At 37.7% G+C, this 19,251-nt stretch overlaps 1 protein-coding gene across 1 annotated transcript; it reads right to left on the bottom strand.

Moving 5' to 3' along the window:
• Positions 1 to 982: 982 nt before the first annotated feature.
• Positions 983 to 17,575, bottom strand: LOC127849207 (uncharacterized). The gene is made up of 4 exons (XM_052381926.1): positions 17,046 to 17,575; positions 15,522 to 15,696; positions 4,257 to 4,435; positions 983 to 1,517 (listed from the first exon to the last, which is right to left on the bottom strand). The coding sequence occupies exons 1-4, from the start codon at positions 17,306 to 17,308 to the stop codon at positions 983 to 985; spliced, it is 1,152 nt and encodes a 383-aa protein (XP_052237886.1). The 5' UTR covers positions 17,309 to 17,575.
• Positions 17,576 to 19,251: the final 1,676 nt, after the last annotated feature.

The following is a 19,251-nucleotide window of genomic DNA, read 5'->3' as shown; positions in this document are numbered from 1 at the left end:
TAGTGCTGGGTCTGTGTATGTAGCCAGGAGTGTGCCATCCCTGGCCAGGGTGAGAAGCTTGTTGTGCCACCTGCTGGTGATGTACAGCCTGCCTCCTGTGGGACTCACAGCACACTTGTTTACTGCAAAACAGAGTAACATCAAGATATTGAATTACTGTCAATGTTAAATAATCTTATTAAACAGACTGCAGTGATATTGTATTACATATGTGTTGGTTGTTATAAATAGACAATAAACATATGTTAACATATGCATACATTTGAATTATTTAATAGTTATGTGTGGCAATAAATGTCAGTGTTATTGTGTAAAAGTGATATGTTGAAATGCGACTGGTGAGGTATAAATGAAGTGTTATATACACTTACACAGATGAAATCATTACAAAGATGAAAATAATTACACAGTTCAATCAACATGTGTATATGATTGTTACTTTTTGCTGCAAACATATATTTCCTACACATGTACGAATATGATAACAATGTACTGACATATAAGTAAAATTGACACATTATTATTGTGCAGTAGTACGACTGTAATTGTGTCTGAAAAGTGCTTATAACTAGAAAAATAATTTGGCAAACAACCAATACTGACACTTTTCTATCTAGTAGTGTTGCTTAACAATATAAAAAAAGACAGTTTCTAAAAATTGTTAATTACATTTACATTCATTTTTTGTAACACTTCTAAAGATCCAAATTCAAAAATTTAAAGAGCATCTTTTTTATACCATGTTATGAGATTTGTTCATGTATTAAAGACATTGTACATGTAAAGTATTTGTACAACATAATGAAGACCAGGTCAGAAAGTGTCTCTTTCCCAGGAACTCAGTTTCTATTTATAGACATGCCATGTAGTGACAATTAAAATGCTTCATAACTCATGTTTATAAATCAATAATACTGAAAATCTGTCTGGCTATAGCAACAATCAATAAACATATACATTATACACATTTACACCTTCTCAGTTATACATATGATATCAGGATGAGTCCTCCATGATTCTTACCTGTATCAGGACCTGACACATCCTCATACAGTATGCAGACCAGATTCCCACTCAGTGAGTACTTGTACAGTGCTTTACGTGAAGTAATGAACAGGTCCCTTTGGTGTCGGGCAATACCTCTACAATCATGTTGTAACTGAACCTTCCTGGCTGGCACCAGCTGGGTTTTGTTTACTGTGATAAACTGGATCCCATGACCCACAGACACTGCAACCTCACTGGGTGTGATAACACACATGTCCCATGGCCCAGCAGTCACACCACAGTGACTCACCACCTGAAACTGCTGGTTCAGAAGCTTGACTTTCTGATTACCGCTGTCTGCAACCAGGACCTGTCCATCTGGGAGGACACAGATGGCTTGGATTCTGCATGTTTCTGAATCACTCGGTATGAACACATTGTGCTCAGACTTTCCTTTGACAGTGAACACCTTGGCAGGATTCCCCTGCACTGATATCGTTGACGGTGATTTTAACCACTCAGGGATGGGTCTGAAAGGATAAAATGAACATACAAGTCACACAAGTTAAAACATTTGAAAATTGAATATGAAGTTTTGATCATTGTTATTAATAGAGAAACAGAATAGTGTTTTAGGAATAAACTGCTTAACATATCTGTTAGTGTTTTAACAAATAATTGTACTCAATTTACCTTAATATACATAGCATTGTAAAAATTAAACACAAAATGTTATGTAGTGTTATACTTTAAATACTAAACCATTTATACTCAATGAAACAGTGTTATACAGCTTATATTTCACAAACCAGGTCATCAGGTACAAACAAAAAGGGTCAATACCTTTGCTACAATGATGTAACAAGCGACTCTTAACATAGAACATGTTTGTGTAGACATTATATGAAGTAAGCAGATGTCTACACAGTTACAAACCTTACTTTTCCATACTCTACCCTGTAAATATATTCTTTATCAGAACAACAAATATTCGGTCCTTCCATCACCATCATCGTTATATAAAATATGGTTTCAGGGACATTTTTTTTTAGTTATTTAAATTATATAAGTACAGCAGTTTTTTCCCCATTGGCATGATTTAATAAAAAAACAAACTTTGCTGTAACAAACCAAAAATTGAAATTTTGGGCCTTTTTGTTTCAGCAAAAAAGAAATTATTTTGAGAACAAGGGCTGTTTGTAAAACATGCATGCCCCCCATATGGGCTGTCAGTTGTAGTGGCAGCCATTGTGTGAATACGTTTTTTGTTACTGTGACCTTGATCTTTGACCTAGTAACCTGAAAATCAATAAGGTCATCTGCCAGTCATGATCAATGTACCTATGAAGTTTCATGATCCTAGGCCTAATTATTCTTAGTTTTCATCAGGGAACCATTTTACTGTTTCGAGTCACTGTGACCTTGACCTTTGACCTAGTGACCTGAAAATCTAAAGGGGTCATCTGCCAGTCATGATCAATGTATCTATGAAGTTTCATGATCCTAGGCCTAAGCATTCTTGAGTTATCATCCGGAAACCATTTTACTATTTAAGAGTCACCGTGACCTTGACCTTTGACCTAGTGACCTGAAAATCAATAGGGGTCATCTGCCAGTCATGATCAATGTACCTATGAAGTTCCATGATCGTTTTAAGTTTTAAGATCGTTTCATGATCGCCTAAGCGTTCTTGAGTTATCATCCGGAAACCATCTGGTGGACGGACCGATGGACGGACGGACAGACCGACATGTGCAAAACAATATACCCCCTCTTCTTCGAAGGGGGGGGGGGGGGGGGGGCATAAAAAGTGCAACTATCAGGCATTACATTCTGCAGCTGCATAATCATGTCAATAAATTTAAGTTTAACCTCATATGCCTTACAGTTTAATGACATACATCTTCAATTCTCGTTGTAATATTGTTTTATATACTAATGGAGTTTTCCTTCATTATGCAAATATGATCGAGTGTGATATAAAATAATACTGGCAGCCATTGTGTGAATATGAATTTTGTCACTGTGACCTTGACCTTTGACCTAGTGACCTGAAAATCAATAGGGGTCATCTGCAAGTCACGATCAATGTACCTATGAAGTGTCATGATCCTAGGCAAAAGCGTTCTTGAGTTATCATCCGAAAATCATTTTACTATTTCGGGTCACCTTGACCTTGACCTTTGACCTTGTGACCTCAAAATCAATAAGGGTCATCTGCGAGTCATAATCAATCTACCTATGAAGTTTCATGATCCTAGGCATATGCGTTCTTGAGTTATCATCCGAAAATCATTTTACTATTTCGGGTCACCGTGACCTTGACCTTTGACCTAGTGACCTAAAAATCAATAGGGGTCATCTGCGAGTCATGATCAATCTACCTATAAAGTTTCATGATCCTAGGCATATGCGTTCTTGAATTATCATCCGAAAATCATTTTACTATTTCGGGTCACTGTGACCTTGACCTTTGACCTAGTGACCTCAAAATCAATAGGGGTCATCTGCGAGTCATGATCAATCTACCCATGAAGTATCATGATCCTAGGCGTATGCGTTCTTGAGTTATCATCCGGAAACCATTTTACTATTTCGGTTCACCGTGACCTTGACCTTTGACCTAGTGACCTCAAAATCAATAGGGGTCATCTGCGAGTCATGATCAATCTACCTATGAAATTTCATGATCCTAGGTGTATGCGTTCTTGAGTTATCATCCGGAAACCATTTTACTATTTCGGGTCACCGTGACCTTGACCTTTGACCTAAAGACCTCAAAATCAATAGGGGTCATCTGCGAGTCATGATCAATCTACCCATGAAGTTTCATGATCCTAGGCCTATGCGTTCTTGAGTTATCATCCGGAAACCATTTTACTATTTCAGGTCACCATGACCTTGACCTTTGACCTAGTGACCTCAAAATCAATAGGGGTCATCTGCAAGTCATGATCAATGTACCTATGAAGTTTCATGATCCTAGGCCCAAGCGTTCTTGAGTTATCGTCTGACAACCACCTGGTGGACGGACCGACCTACCGACCGACCGACATGAGCAAAGCAATATACCCCCACTTCTTCGAAGAGGGGTTTAATAAAGCCTAGGCATGTATAACCATTGTGACCAGAGGAACAGGAATTTAACAAAAATTGTAAAAGCCTATATTTATACAATACATTTATGTTACTCATCTGGTCTTTATGCCTTCACACATGATTTTTAAAAGTTATTTGTTGTACAAGTACTTATAAAGCAAGTGACATACCTTGCCCCAATGCTGGACGGAGTATATGGTTTCAGGCTATTGTCTGATGTAGGTCTGGATGAATGCGGGTCATCTGCTGGTTTTAAGCTTGCCCCAATGCTGGATGGAGTATATGGTTTCAGGCTATTGTCTGATGTAGAACTGGTGAAGCCATGATATACATCTCTGGTATTGTTATCCTGTATATTACATTAAACAAGAATTATGAAAATGCCACCTTGTGGGATTTATCTGTGATTCCATCATTTTGTTCTTTGTTCAATAATAAGAGTTCAACTGACAGTATGTTCTGTATTATAATTATATCTATATATCATTTAGCAATTAAGGTCTACCATGAACATGTCTAGGTAAAGGAGGCACTTGTTTAACATCTATCATCATGGTTACCGGGAAACTTTCGTTCCAGTAAAAGCCAAAGGGACTTAACTTGTCATGTGTGTAATTTTGGATAGACGAATAGCGTGCGCCATGATCAGTGGCAGATGAAGTACCATGGAGACCCAAAGGCAATTAAAATTTTTGGGCCGCATCCAAGGCCCCTTCTCAAACTAGTGCCTACTAGAATTCCCATGCCACTTGTCAGCCTGGTGCCTACTAGAATGTACATGCCCCTTGACAGCCTGGTGCCTACTAGAATGACAGGCCCCTTGACGGCCTGGTGCCTATTAGAATGACAGGCCCCTTGACAGCCTAGTGCCTACTAGAATGCCCAGGCCCCTTGACAGCCTGGTGCCTACTAGAATGCCCGTGCCCCTTGACAACCTGGTGCCTATTAGAATGACAGGCCCCTTGACAGCCTGGTGCCTATTAGAATGCCCGTGCCCCTTGACAACCTGGTGCCTACTAGAATGTACATGCCCCTTGACAGCCTGGTGCCTACTAAAATGCCCATGCCCCTTGTCAACCTGGTGCCTACTAGAATGCCCGTGCCCCTTGACAACCTCGTGCCTACTAGAATGTACATGCCCCTTGACAGCCTGGTGCCTACTAAAATGACAATGCCCCTTGTCAGCCTGGTGCCTACTAGAATGCCCGTGCCCCTTGACAGCCTGGTGCCTACTAGAATGACAGGCCCCTTGACAGCCTGGTGCCTATTAGAATGACAGGCCCCTTGACAGCCTGGTGCCTACTAGAATGCCCGTGCCCCGTGACAACCTGGTGCCTATTAGAATGACAGGCCCCTTGACAGCCTGGTGCCTATTAGAATGCCCGTGCCCCTTGACAACCTGGTGCCTACTAGAATGTACATGCCCCTTGACAGCCTGGTGCCTACTAGAATGTACATGCCACTTGACAGCCTGGTGCCTACTAAAATGCCCATGCCCCTTGACAGCCTGGTGCCTACTAGAATGCCCGTGCCCCTTGACAGCCTGGTGCCTACTAGAATGACAGGCCCCTTGACAGCCTGGTGCCTATTAGAATGACAGGCCCAGGGTCTTCCCCAGGCCATTTAAGCGCCCCTTGCCGAATTTCGAAATCAGAGTTCCCGGGGCGCTTGAAATTTTCCGATCAGTGTATTCTTCAGTAAAAGGAAGTGGAGATTGTCCAAAAAAATCAAGGTTTCCCTATCAGTTGTATCAATATTCCCTGTTTTAAAAGAGCACTCGGTACCTACTTTCACATGTAATCGCAATAAACACCACATGGGGTAATGGATAATTCACTGATAAAAGAATAACATGACGCGCGTATCGATTATTCTAGCCATATTACACGGTCATTTAAATGCTGACAATGATGTATCTGGTAACTTTCCAGTCGTCAAACTGTGAAGTTCATCGTCCAATCGGTTACGCGAATGCTTATGAGGGCAGGGTTAACTATCGACCATTATTTTTGATTGACGTCGGGCATGAAGTAAGAGTTTATCGCAGCTTGATTAGCAAGAAGTTGTACCACTTGAGTAATATAAAATCGGTAATTAGTACAGTACAGAACATTAAAGACGGTTTCAGGCATCATCATCACACCTTTTTACTGTAAACAAGTGTTACCTATGACTCATAATTAATACGAGAAATTAATTGCAAGTGGTAAACAATTAATTATTATAGCGAGTAAGTTGTGCAAATGACTCCCGGTTACAATTATGTGATAACAATTTTTTAAATTCCAGTACATGTATATTTCAACATGTCCATTTATAGAACTGATTCACCTCGTTTTTCTGACATTTATTCGACACGTAATGCGCTTTAACAAATTTTCGTTGAATTAATTACGCACACTTGTCAATATTTCGTCCGATAATCGATAGTTAGAAGACTGATGATGGCAACCGGCCGTGATCCTCGTGGACAACGTGAATTTCATGCATAATTCCGTCAAAACATTTATTTGACTCGTAAAGTGTTTAAACAAATTATCGTTGAATTTATAACGCAACGGTTAATATTTGTTGAAATCTTAAATGGGAATAATTACATTTGTAATCCGAAACCCATTCCCGTAAGTCGATGTTAACGCGTTTTTAATCCGAAACACACTTCCGAATGTAAATGTTACCGCAACGTTAAATATTTTTGCTTCAAATTAGCAGTGCAAATTTATTTTGTGTCGAATCTTTTTCTCAATTAAAAAGAGCGCGAAAATTATGCAGCATGTACAAGTCAACGTCGCGTCTATTGCATACAAATATCGTGCATTGAGCGTTTTAACAAGCACACAACAGGTCAGGGGATTGACGCATATTCAGAGGCAATATTTCATCAAATCTATAAATAGTCACTTAAAAAATGGCAAGGTTTGTGTTAAAGAAATAACTGAAAGCTTTTATCGTAAATATTTACCAGAAAGAGATTGATAAAAACGGAATAAACGGGATTATCGGGTAATAAATAGAAACTTGAAAAATAGTAAGTATACAGTAATAGAGTCGGGTTGAAACGGATGTATTGGGGAATTGTTCGAGTTGGGATTTTACTATCTGTGCGGAAAAGTTTTAAAACAATTAAACAATAAAAAAAATTATTTTTTTTAAATGACTGGGGGATTTTTTTGAAGAGTCATAGCGCACCAAATGACGTCTTTTGACGCTGTTTTTCTTTGAGTTATAACGCACCACAGAACGTGAATTGACACGTTTAATTTAAAAAAAATCAACGTCGGCAGGGGACACCCCTCCCCAACATACCCCCGATCGGCCCAGGGGCGCCTGAACAAATTCCTGGGGAAGGCACTGCAGGCCCCTTGACAGCCTATTGCCTACTAGAATGCCCAGGCCCCTTGACAGCCTGGTGCCTACTAGAATGCCCATGCCCCTTGACAACCTGGTGCCTATTAGAATGATAGGCCCCTTGACAGCCTGGTGCCTATTAGAATGCCCGTGCCCCTTGACAACCTGGTGCCTTCTAGAATGTACATGCCCCTTGACAGCCTGGTGCCTATTAGAATGCCCATGCCCCTTGTCAGCCTGTTGCCTACTAGAAAGCCCGTGCCCCTTGACAGCCTGGTGCCTACTAGAATGCACGTGCACCTTGTCAGCCTGTTGCCTATTAGAATGACAGGCCCCTTGACAGCCTATTGCCTATTAGAATGCCCAGGCCCCATGACAGCCTGCAGTGCCTTCCCCAGGAATTTGTTCAGGCGCCCCAGGGCCGATCGGGGTTGGGTTGGGGAGGGGTGTCCCCTCCCGACGTGGATTTTTTTTTAATTTAACGTGTCAATTCACGTTCTGTGGTGCATTATAACTCAAAGAAAAACAGCGTCAAAAGACGTCATTTGGTGCGCTATGACTCTTCAAAACAAGGGCTGTTTGTAAAACATGCATGCCCCCCATATGGGCTGTCCGTTGTAGTGGCAGCCATTGTGTGAAAACGATTTTTGTCACTGTGACCTTGACCTTTGACCTAGTGACCTGAAAATCAATAGGGGTCATCTGCGGGTCACGATCAATGTACCTATGAAGTGTCATGATCCTAGGCAAAAGCGTTCTTGAGTTATCATCCAAAAATCATTTTACTATTTCAGGTCACCGTGACCTTGACCTTTGACCTTGTGACCTCAAAATCAATAGGGGTAATCTGCAAGTCAAAATCAATCTACCTATGAAGTTTCATGATCCTAGGCGTATGCGTTCTTGAGTTATCATCCGAAAACCATTTTACTATTTCGGGTCACTGTGACCTTGACCTTTGACCTAGTGACCTCAAAATCAATAGGGGTCATCTGCGAGTCATGATCAATCTACCCATGAAGTTTCATGATCCTAGGCGTATGCGTTCTTGAGTTATCATCCGGAAACCATTTTACTATTTCGGGTCACCGTGACCTTGACCTTTGACCTAGTGACCTCAAAATCAATAGGGGTCATCTGCAAGTCATGATCAATCTACCCATGAAGTTTCATGATCCTAGGCGTATGCGTTCTTGAGTTATCATTCAAAAACCATTTTACTATTTCTGGTCACCGTGACCTTGACCTTTGACCTAGTGACCTCAAAATCAAAAGGGGTCATCTGCGAGTCATGATCAATGTAACTATGAAGTTTCATGATCCTAGGCCCAAGCGTTCTTGAGTTATCGTCTGACAACCACCTGGTGGACGGACAGACCGACCGACAGACCGACATGAGCAAAGCAATATACCCCCTCTTCTTTGAAGGGGGGCATAAAAATCCCCCAGTCATTTAAAAATATATATTTTTTTATATTGTTTAATTGTTTAAAAACTTTTCCGCACAGATAGTTAAGTCCCGACTCGAACGATTCCCCAATACATCCGTTTCAACCCGACTCTATTACTGTATACTTACTATTTTTCAAGTTTCTATTTATTACCCGATAATCGCGTTTATTCCGTTTTTATCAATCTCTTTCTGGTAAATATTTACGATAAAAGCTTTCAGTTATTTATTTAACACAAACCTTGCCATTTTTTAAGTGACTATTTATAGATTTGATGAAATATTGCCTCTGAATATGCGTCAATCCCCTGACCTGTTGTGTGCTTGTTAAAACGCTCAATACACGCCATTTGTATGCAATAAACGCGACGTTATACATGCTGCATACTTTTCGCGCTCTTTTTAATTGAGAAAAAGATTCGACACAAAATAAATTTGCACTGCTAATTTGAAGCAAAAATATTAAACGTTGCGGTAACATTTACATTCGGAAGTGTGTTTTGGATTAAAAACGCGTTAACATCGACTTACGGGAATGGGTTTCGGATTACAAATTTAATTATTCCCATTTGAGATTTCAACAAATATTAACCGTTGCGTTATAAATTCAACGATAATTTGTTTAAACACTTTACGAGTCGAATAAATGTTTTGACGGAATTATGCATGAAATTCACGTTGTCCACGAGGATCACGGCCGGTTGCCATCATCAGTGTTCTTACTATTGATTATCGGACGAAACATTTACAAGTGTGCGTAATTAATTCAACGAAAATTTGTTAAAGCGCATAACGTGTCGAATAAATGTCAGAAAAATGAGGTGAATCAGTTCTATAAATGGACATGTTGAAATATACATGTACTGGAATTAAATAAATTGTTATCACATAATTGTAACCGGGAGTCATTTGTACAACTTACTCGCTATATTAATTAATTGTTTACCACTTGCAATTAATTTCTCGTATTAATTATGAGTCATAGGTAACACTTGTTTACAGTAAAAAGGTGTGATGATGATGCCCGAAACCGTCTTTAATGTTCTGTACTGTACTAATTACCGATTTTATATTACTCAAATGGTACAACTTCTTGCTAATCTAGCTGCGATAAACTCTTACTTCATGCCCGATGTCAATCAAGAATAATGGTCGATAGTTAACCCCGCCCTCATAAGCATTCGCATAACCGATTGGACGATGAACTTCACAGTTTGATGACTGGAAAGTTACCAGATACATCCTTGTCAGCATTTAAAATTACCGTGTAATATGGCTAGAATAATCGATACGCGCGTCATGCTATTCTCTTATCAGTGGATTATCCATTACCCCATGTGGTGTTTATGGCGATGACATGTGAAAGTAGGTACCGAGTGCTCTTTTAAAACAGGGAATATTGATACAACTGATAGGGAAACCTTGATTTTTTGGACAATCTCCACTTTCTTTTACTGAAGAATACACTGATCAGAAAATTTCTAAAATGGCCTGGGGAAGACCCTGAGCCTGGTGCCTATTAGAATGCCCGTGCCCCTTGACAACCTGGTGCCTACTAGAATGTCTATGCCCCTTGTCAGCCTGGTGCCTTCTAGAATGTCCATGGCACTTGACAGCCTGTTGCCTACTAGAACGCATATGCCACTAGACAGCCTGGTGCCCACTAGAACGCCAGTGCCCAGTCAATATTTTCGCAAATGGCTCAAATGGCGAACGACAGCGCAAGCCCTGTTGCACCCCTTTGATGTAATAGTGTAGTTCAAAATGGCTGCTGCGAAGCGAATACCAAAGATTTAGTTGACAATTTGCACAGGAAAAATTTTGTTCTGCTCTAAACTCGTATATTAAAGGCACCCCCTACTTAAAGAAAACATCGGCAGATAAAAAAGTGTGTATAATATTCGTAAATTTATGGTACACTCTTTTAATTAAGCCGACCAGTGGCAAGGCTTGCAAGAAATAAAGAAAGAAATGTCCTTTAATAGGTATAAAATATCATTATAATACTGTAATACAACATAATAATTATCATGCTAGAAATTTACGGAGACAATCAATGGAGAATGTATATTCACGATGTCATGCAGGGGCCAAATTAGTCGTAGGACCCATAGGCAGTTTCCTATCTGTCAAATGGCTAATCCTGGACTGGGTCCATCCTTAAACTTTTTTATTGAATTGTATTTATATTTCTAAGAACACACAGTAAAATGTCTATATATGTATATATGTTTTTTATTTACAATTAAGTAATCTTTGTTTGCATTTTAAAGCACACCACTTTTGATAAATAATGTCCTCTTGTTTTGTGCAAGTGTTTATTTTAATATTTTCTATTTTTGGCACAATTATCCAAAAGTGAAACATCTTATATAACAATATTGATGTCAATCACCAGTGTTGTTTATTTCTCATTATTAAGGAAAGGGGCCGGGTCCCTTTGGATTGGGAAATATTGCGTCCTTTTGACTAAAAACGGGAAATTAATGTTGCTGTTTTTATGCTTTAAATACATTCCAACAATGTTATTTGAAATGTATTATAATAATCTATAGTAAACACACACCATCATTTTAATTAAAACAACTGCATTCAAAATTCAGATGCCTTGACCTGAATGATGCATTGAATTATTTGTGTTGGCAGCGTAGTGAAATAAGATCTTTTCAAACAGCTCTACAGTCAAGTAAGCTCTTTAGCATTGCATTTAGAGTGGCTGGTTTCAATGCGGGAGACACTGGTTCAATGCCCCATTGGTGCTGAGATTTTTTTCTTTTAAGCAGGCAAGCGTGTTGTGATGACTTTGTATTCATTGAAACAAATTAAAAAGAAGCGCTGCAGTTGATTGATAACTGCTTTTATTTATAAAGGATTTGAAATGTAAACTTTTCATCAATGTATAAATCTAAACTTAAAAAGAGCTGTGTTTGTGAAACACAATGCCCCATACTTCGCTTTGAAGCCATATATTTGACCTTTGACCTTGAAAGATGACCTTGACCTTTCACCAATCAAAATGTGCAGCTCCATGAGATACATATGCATGCCAAATATCAAGTTGCTATCATCAATATTGCCAAAAATTATGACCAAGGTTCAAGTTTTGGAATTTGGGACAGAATGACAGACAGACAGGCCAAAAACAATATACCCCCCATCATTCGATCCGGAGGCATAAAAACAAATGAAAGGAGAGAAATGCATAAAAAGTAATCTCTATGTACAGTACACTCCACGCGTTTTCCCCAATTTCCCTTCATACGCCCCGTGCATTAACGCCGAGGGCGATTAAGAAAATTTCGCGATACGCGGCGTTTGCATGATTTTGGACGCCGCATTGAACGATCGGCAAAATTGATAAGCCGACGCGGTGGCCCTCCGCATTGGCAACACGGGGAAACTCCGTGTTTTACGATATAACGATCAATTTATTTTTGTTTGACTTTCAAATAAAATTACATTTATTACAAGTACATACATTTATTTATTTAAATATATATATATATATATAATATACCATTAAATATACAACAACTAAGATAGATCGATCCCCACGTGGTTGTAGAAGTAGTTGTATAGAAAACTCGTAGATTTTTGACAAACAAAACATTGTCTTTAAACTTATACTTACCAATTAATATAATCAGTTTGCAACATTGTTTTTTTTTTGATAATTTAATCCAAAGTGTTCATGTAAGCAGGTGTTTTTTCTATACTGAACATGTAAACAAATGACCAAGGACCCTAAAAGTCTCGCAAATCCGTATGAATTGACAGTTTGACGTTATCAAAGGAAAGCCGCTTCCTGTCTAAAGGCATAACTTACTTAAGTAACCACGTTCAACGAATGCATTTTAATTGTCGGAACAAAGTCGATTCTCTGCTCACTAATGCATTTATTTTCTCTTTGTAGGTAGGTTATTCCATTGATTGCTAAAAGAAGGTGATAACTATTGAGTTGATAGTTGCATTAAATATTCACAGTTGTATTCTAATTGCTTCGACATTCAAAACAATGTTTACCAGTAATTATGGACCAAATCGGCAGAGTGACATTGACACAAGTTAATCCCTTTTGTCAAAACACCGCAGACAGCAGTCTACACAATAGGTCAGTAGACAAGCTTTGCGTGTTTTCATAACGTCAAACACTTAATCCAGTTCCGCCCAGATGTCTTCTTTAATCAGTTTACAGTACAATTACTGTTAAAATAATTACTCTACTAAAATACCGTAACGATAAAGATTCGGCGTGTTCAATTTGAAATTATTTTGTAGGAAATATCAACTTATTCGCGATATAATTTTGTTAAAAAATACCTAAGAAACTTTTAACCAAAATCAACAGAATTAAGTATTCTCTGCGCTACAAAGTTTGTATCAAAAAATCAATACACGCACGCTTTGCAGGAGTATACCTTGACCTTGTACATTGCAGCATAATTTTCGTGCGCTTTTGTCGGGAAATATACATGATGACTGTATATTGGAAGCATTTATTAACGTCGTGTTAACATTAAAAATGGTTGTGTGTTTCGGATTACTTATTATTACGGAACATTTATCCTTGGGTTATATGTGTTATGATTTAAATATTAATTTGTCAAAACGCTTGACATGTCTTATATTCATTCATATTGTAGACGTACCTGTGAATTAAAAAACATAATTTTCATACGTATTAATTTTCTACACAATTATCTTTATTTTTATACAGTATTTAAACAATATTTAATAACAATGTTTTATTTTTTGGCATTTCCAGTAGCACACTGCTAACGCGGTGTTGCGCGGCGGTCGCTGATAAGAACGGAAATTGTCTGCATTTACCGACTAGGCTAAAGTAATACACGCCGCATGTATAAGCGAACTCGGCAGAACGCCGAGTTTTACCTTGCGTTTAAACTTCGCGTAAACACTCGCTAGCACGAAAATAACCGCGGAGTGAGCGAGTTTTTTGGGGAAAACGCGTGGAGTGCACTGTACATGTACTAGTGGTGTTAAGGCAAGGTTTTAAATAAACCTGAATGCCTTGTATTGCCTCTATAAAAATCATTGCGCTGTAGAATAAAGTACAAGGAACCTTTACAAACATATACAACAGAACCTGCCTGAACTATAGTAATTTACAACGCTTTATAGCAACATATACAATAGAACTTGCCTGAACTATAGTAATATACAACTCTTTATAGTAACATATATAACAAAACCTGCCCGAACTATAGTAATTCAAGGGCAAATAACTCTTGCACATCTTCACGTTATGGTGATTAATAAAGTTTTAATTTAATCGCTTGAAATTTTTCTAGGAGAAGTTAGGTCTTAAAAATATATGTTGAAAAGCCGACCGACTGACCAACATAATGACTCAAATACACCTCCTCTTTGAAGCTGTATACTTGAAACCTTCACATACCTATATAACCGTGTAACATAATTCAAATAAGGAAGCCCATGTTTTCATAATTGCAATGCCTTATTACAACTTATTCATAATTGCAAAGCAGTATTACAGGTGATTGCATCCGCATATCTGTGTTTTTATCTTATTACAAGTACTTCTCCATGTGATAGATGTTCTGTTTTATTTTGTTATTACTAACTCTTGATTTGAGTTTAGAAAAAAAACATAAAAATTTAATTCTGGGTATAAAAACACATACAATAAATTAATCCAAAAATATATATCAATGTAAGGACTGATTTGAATTTCAGTTTCCAAGCAGTGATATCATATACATGTATCATATTACCAGTTTGATCAGTGCTTTCACACTCTCTTGAACGCAATCAAGCATGATCTAAATCCTAAAGTGAAACTTTTGTTTCAAGGACAAATCCTCTTAAAACAAGCCCAATTTTCCGGTCTTGTTTTACCGGTATGTCAATGTAGAAATTCATTCATATGAAAACATCTTCATATTACGTGAGTCGCATGTTATAGCAAGCACACTGCACGCCGCATACTGCCGGACATAAGGTGATCACAATAGTTGGCTTGAGCTAAAATGTTTTGAAATTCCCACATACATAAAATACAAAACAATTAATGCATGTTAAACATATTTATGAAGAAAAGTTTAGGAGAATATCTCCACACAAGTCTGTGTCTCAGTGCTCCAGCTAGGATTTGAAAATGGCAGGGCGGGGGTGGGGGGGGGGGGGCTTTTTTGTCGAAAGGTCACTTTGAACGCCCAGCATTTTGTCAAAAGGGCACTTTCGAGCGCGTAGTCGTTTCAGGAATGCATGTTAATTTATATGTAATTAGTAATTGTTTAAATATATTATTCCCATTATTATTAAAACATTATTAAACCATTCAAATACAATGTCTACAATGAGGAATAAATTAAATACAATGTAATAAGAGATCTATTAATTATCATATATAAAAAAAATTGAAAAAAAAAAAAAAAAATTTTTGTTAAGGGCAGGGGGGGCCTTAGGAAGCGTAGGGCCGAGGTTCGGAGGGGCAGGGCGGAACGCCCTTCAATTAAGGCCTAGCTGGAGCACTGGTGTCTACAGACGTACAGACAGACAGAAACACATGATGATAAAAATATACCCCCTTTAGATTGTAGAGGTGGAATAACACAATCATCACAGCAAACATTTTGTTTATCTATATCAGTACCTTTAATTTGTCCACTCTGTGAGGAATGGGCCTTGTACCATGCACAGCATCGTCTAAGCCAGCCCTCCTACCAGGCCTCACTATGAGAGGAATTGGCCTTCTACCAGGCACAGCATCGTCCAGGCCAGCCCTCCTACCAGGCACTGCATCGTCCAGGCCAGCCCTCCTACCAGGCCTATCATCAAATTAGTTCAGAGTTAGATTGATGCAATATGCACATACCATTTCTGAAAATATGTTAATGTATGTGACAAACAACTTGTATTTTTCTGCATTCAATTTGTTGATACGAAAAATCGCTGTTTTTACAGATAATACATGCATGTTTTTACCTAAGTTGGTATATTACACAGGAGAGTTACTTGAACTTGAAATATTGGGCCATAAAATTCCAACACATTCTGTTTTTAATAAAGTCACTTGTATGAATAGCAATAAGCAATGCTGATTGTAAAAACGCCCATTGCATGAATGCCGTCGCTAAGGTGATAACAACATCACTGGTACAGGCTTTATTCTTGATAAAAGGGGCCATTAGGGACAAATAAGGAATAAGCGATGGTAAGCTTATTCAAACAGATTTTGAAAAGCTAGTTTAAGAGTAAAATTATAGAACATAGTGTTTAAACAAATGTCACAACAAATCGTCTCAAATGGAGACAGTGTTACAAACAGCCCAAAAGCAGGACTGTCCCGCTAAAAGGGACATACAGCATGTAAGGTTATAAGTGTCTTTGAGTGGTCCCCTTAGTGATTGCATTTGGTTCCCTTCGTGATTGCATTTGGTCCCCTTAGTGATTGCATTTTGTCCTCTTATTGATTTCATTTGGTCTCATCAGTGATTGCATTTTGTCCCCTCAGTGATTGCATTTGGATATTTGTTATCAAATTACTATCATTAACTATGGAAGGAGTTTCAATGGTAGGACTTGTACTTGTTGATGTTTGTTTATTTAATCATTGTTGATGTTTGTTTATTTAATCACGCTTGCTTAAAAATATCTAAAGTTTTCGTTTGGACAGGTATTTGCTTAGGAATCTTTTCACTTTATATTTCAAATTGTGTGAAATATTTGTTTTCCATTCAGTAGATCACAAAACGCTTGAATCGCAAATATATAAGCAGCTGACTAACAACGGGAATATCGGGCGCACAAATAATGTTGACGTTATCCAAATCGAGGTACAGTGCAAATTGGTAGTATGTCGCACGCAAACCGTATAAAATCATACAAATTATTCCATGAAAAAGCAATACAAAAAAATTCAGGTTAACCTTTTCCTGAAAATGTAACCCGTAGTAGTTTGGTAGTTTAATCGTCAAAAGATGCGTATAATGGCTATATTAGACTATGGTTAATGTTCAGTATTACTGTTTCCTCACAAATATCATAACTTACACTAAAATTTGCAAATCTGAAACAACTTTTTTCAATTTTGTCAATTTACCAAAATGTGAAAAGATCCTTTTAAAAATGACATTGATGTCCAAGACTTTACAAACACAAGCATTTTTATAAATACCTGGAGTCCACTTTGAATTTTTGTGAAAGGCTGTCTTCTTCTCTGGACACTGGCCATTTCACTCCATGTTCCTTTCCAAGTACATTATGTTTTGTAAACAAATTGTCATGTAAGTCAAGACACTTTCTACAGAAGAAATATTTACACCTTTCACAGTAAAATTCTGCATGAATCACACTATTTTTGTCTTTGCAGGTACTACATAAGGAGTCAGGCACAAAGTCACATCCCTTCTCAATAGAAGACCCAGAAAATGATGCCATTTTGTAAGTTATTTGTTAAACATTAACTGCACTTTCTAATTGCAAGTAAAACTACTTAACCTATCTCCAAATATAGAAATAAATTCTACACACACAGATGTTGCTTAAAAGTTCACTTTTTATAAAGATTTTAAACTTATCAGAAACAATCAGGAACAAATCAGATATACAGCTAAGATTGCTATGATCTCTCTACTAATATGCGGCCCAACTTTGTGTTACCAGTAAACAATGTAACCATGTCAACTGACTATCACGTGATTATTAAACAAGTTAATAGCCTATCAATTTTCACTGAATCTATCATGCATACATTGGGGAGGTGTTGGGTTGCATACAACTGACAATCACAGATATGAAGTGTTTTGGTTGATTTGATAGTTATACATTTTTATTCACAATTGATCACTTAATTTAAAGGGGCATATTGACATATAATAATTTTAAATGATGCATTTAAAATTGCCCTACACATATGTCTTGATTTTGTAATTGAACATAATATCAACAAAAGGACTTTAGGGTTGTAACAAAAGTCTCATTAAAGAAGGCTATTTTTGTAGGAGAGTTCAAACCACTTGAAGAGTGTTACAGTTAAATATTAATTGTTTGGCTTGGAATACATTTTGTCTCAACCAGTTCATAAAATAATTGTTCCTAGATACACATCTGCTTCAAAAGAGGTAACATGAATATAAAATTTAATACATATCTGTATTACAGAGGTGATACAATCAAAATGCCCTTTTAATATTTTAAAAGAGGCCCAGCGATGTCATCTCACAAATTTTGTTTCTAGGCCATCAGCATCATCGGATACCCACGTTTGACCCATTCCGTTACTCTCCATTTATCGACCGTGAGACATTACGCGCTCTTTTCACCGTTTTAGGGCGTGTCAAATCCAGTAAATTCTTTGGATCCCTCAGCGCTTCATGAGGATATTTTTTATCAATGATACAACTCGTACTATAGAGGCTTCGGTTTTGTTGTCAAAATTGCGTCATCTGTAGAAATGGAATTTCGTCGTGCATGCGTATACTTTAAAATTGAGAATTTAAAGGACTATCAGAGTAAAAGCATCTCTAGTCTCTTACATGGGCGCGATGTCTTTTTAAGCACTCGGACAGGTGGATGGAAAAGCTTGGTGTATCAAATCGCAATTATCCAGGCGAAGCATTGACACGGCCAAAGCGAAATTCTTTTTGTTAACTGCGATTTCGTCGGTCTACTGAAAGGTTACAGTTAAGGTCAAAACGGTGTGTTTTGTTTATGTCCCACAGCTAATGCTGGAGAGTAACGGAATGAATCAGTCGTGGGTATCCGACGATGGGCCTTCAGCATCATTGCTGAAATAGTGAACATTGACAATAAATAAATACTTCAAAATTGTGCAATTTTTAAAAACCTATGCAATAAATAACCAATTTTTAATAATTCATATCTCCATTTCAAATTTTGGTATTGACATAAGAAATATTATAAACTGCCACCTCACGCCGGGTATGCGAATACTTCATTGATGGATGGCACTTCACTAACAGAGAACAACAAACGCCACGCGCGAGAGGTTAGTTCCTCTGTTTTATTTAAAGTTATATCCTAAAGATTAGTTTTTAAGACAAGACGCATGGTCGAGTTGATAAATGGTGTACCCTTCTGTATTGGGAATACACAATTGCACGGAAGAATGGTACAGTTTTGCCCAAAAAAATAGAAAATTCGATCTGAAAACAGCATAAACTGGATGAACAGTAAACATTTTAACAAAATAAAACTACTAAGAATTATTGCAAGAAATTGTTTGCTATTCCAGCATGTAGAGTAATCACTGTGCTTCAAATACTGAAATTTTGATAGTATTCAATGAAATATAAACAAAGATAGTGCATGTTGTAATAGGTGGCATACATAAAGTTGCAGGCACTTTGTTTACTGATAAA

This window comes from Dreissena polymorpha, chromosome 10 (genome assembly GCF_020536995.1).
Source record: "Dreissena polymorpha isolate Duluth1 chromosome 10, UMN_Dpol_1.0, whole genome shotgun sequence".
NCBI lineage: Eukaryota > Metazoa > Mollusca > Bivalvia > Myida > Dreissenidae > Dreissena > Dreissena polymorpha.
The sequence above is the reverse complement of the archived record's forward strand: the minus strand, read 5'-3'. Positions and strand labels throughout refer to the sequence as shown.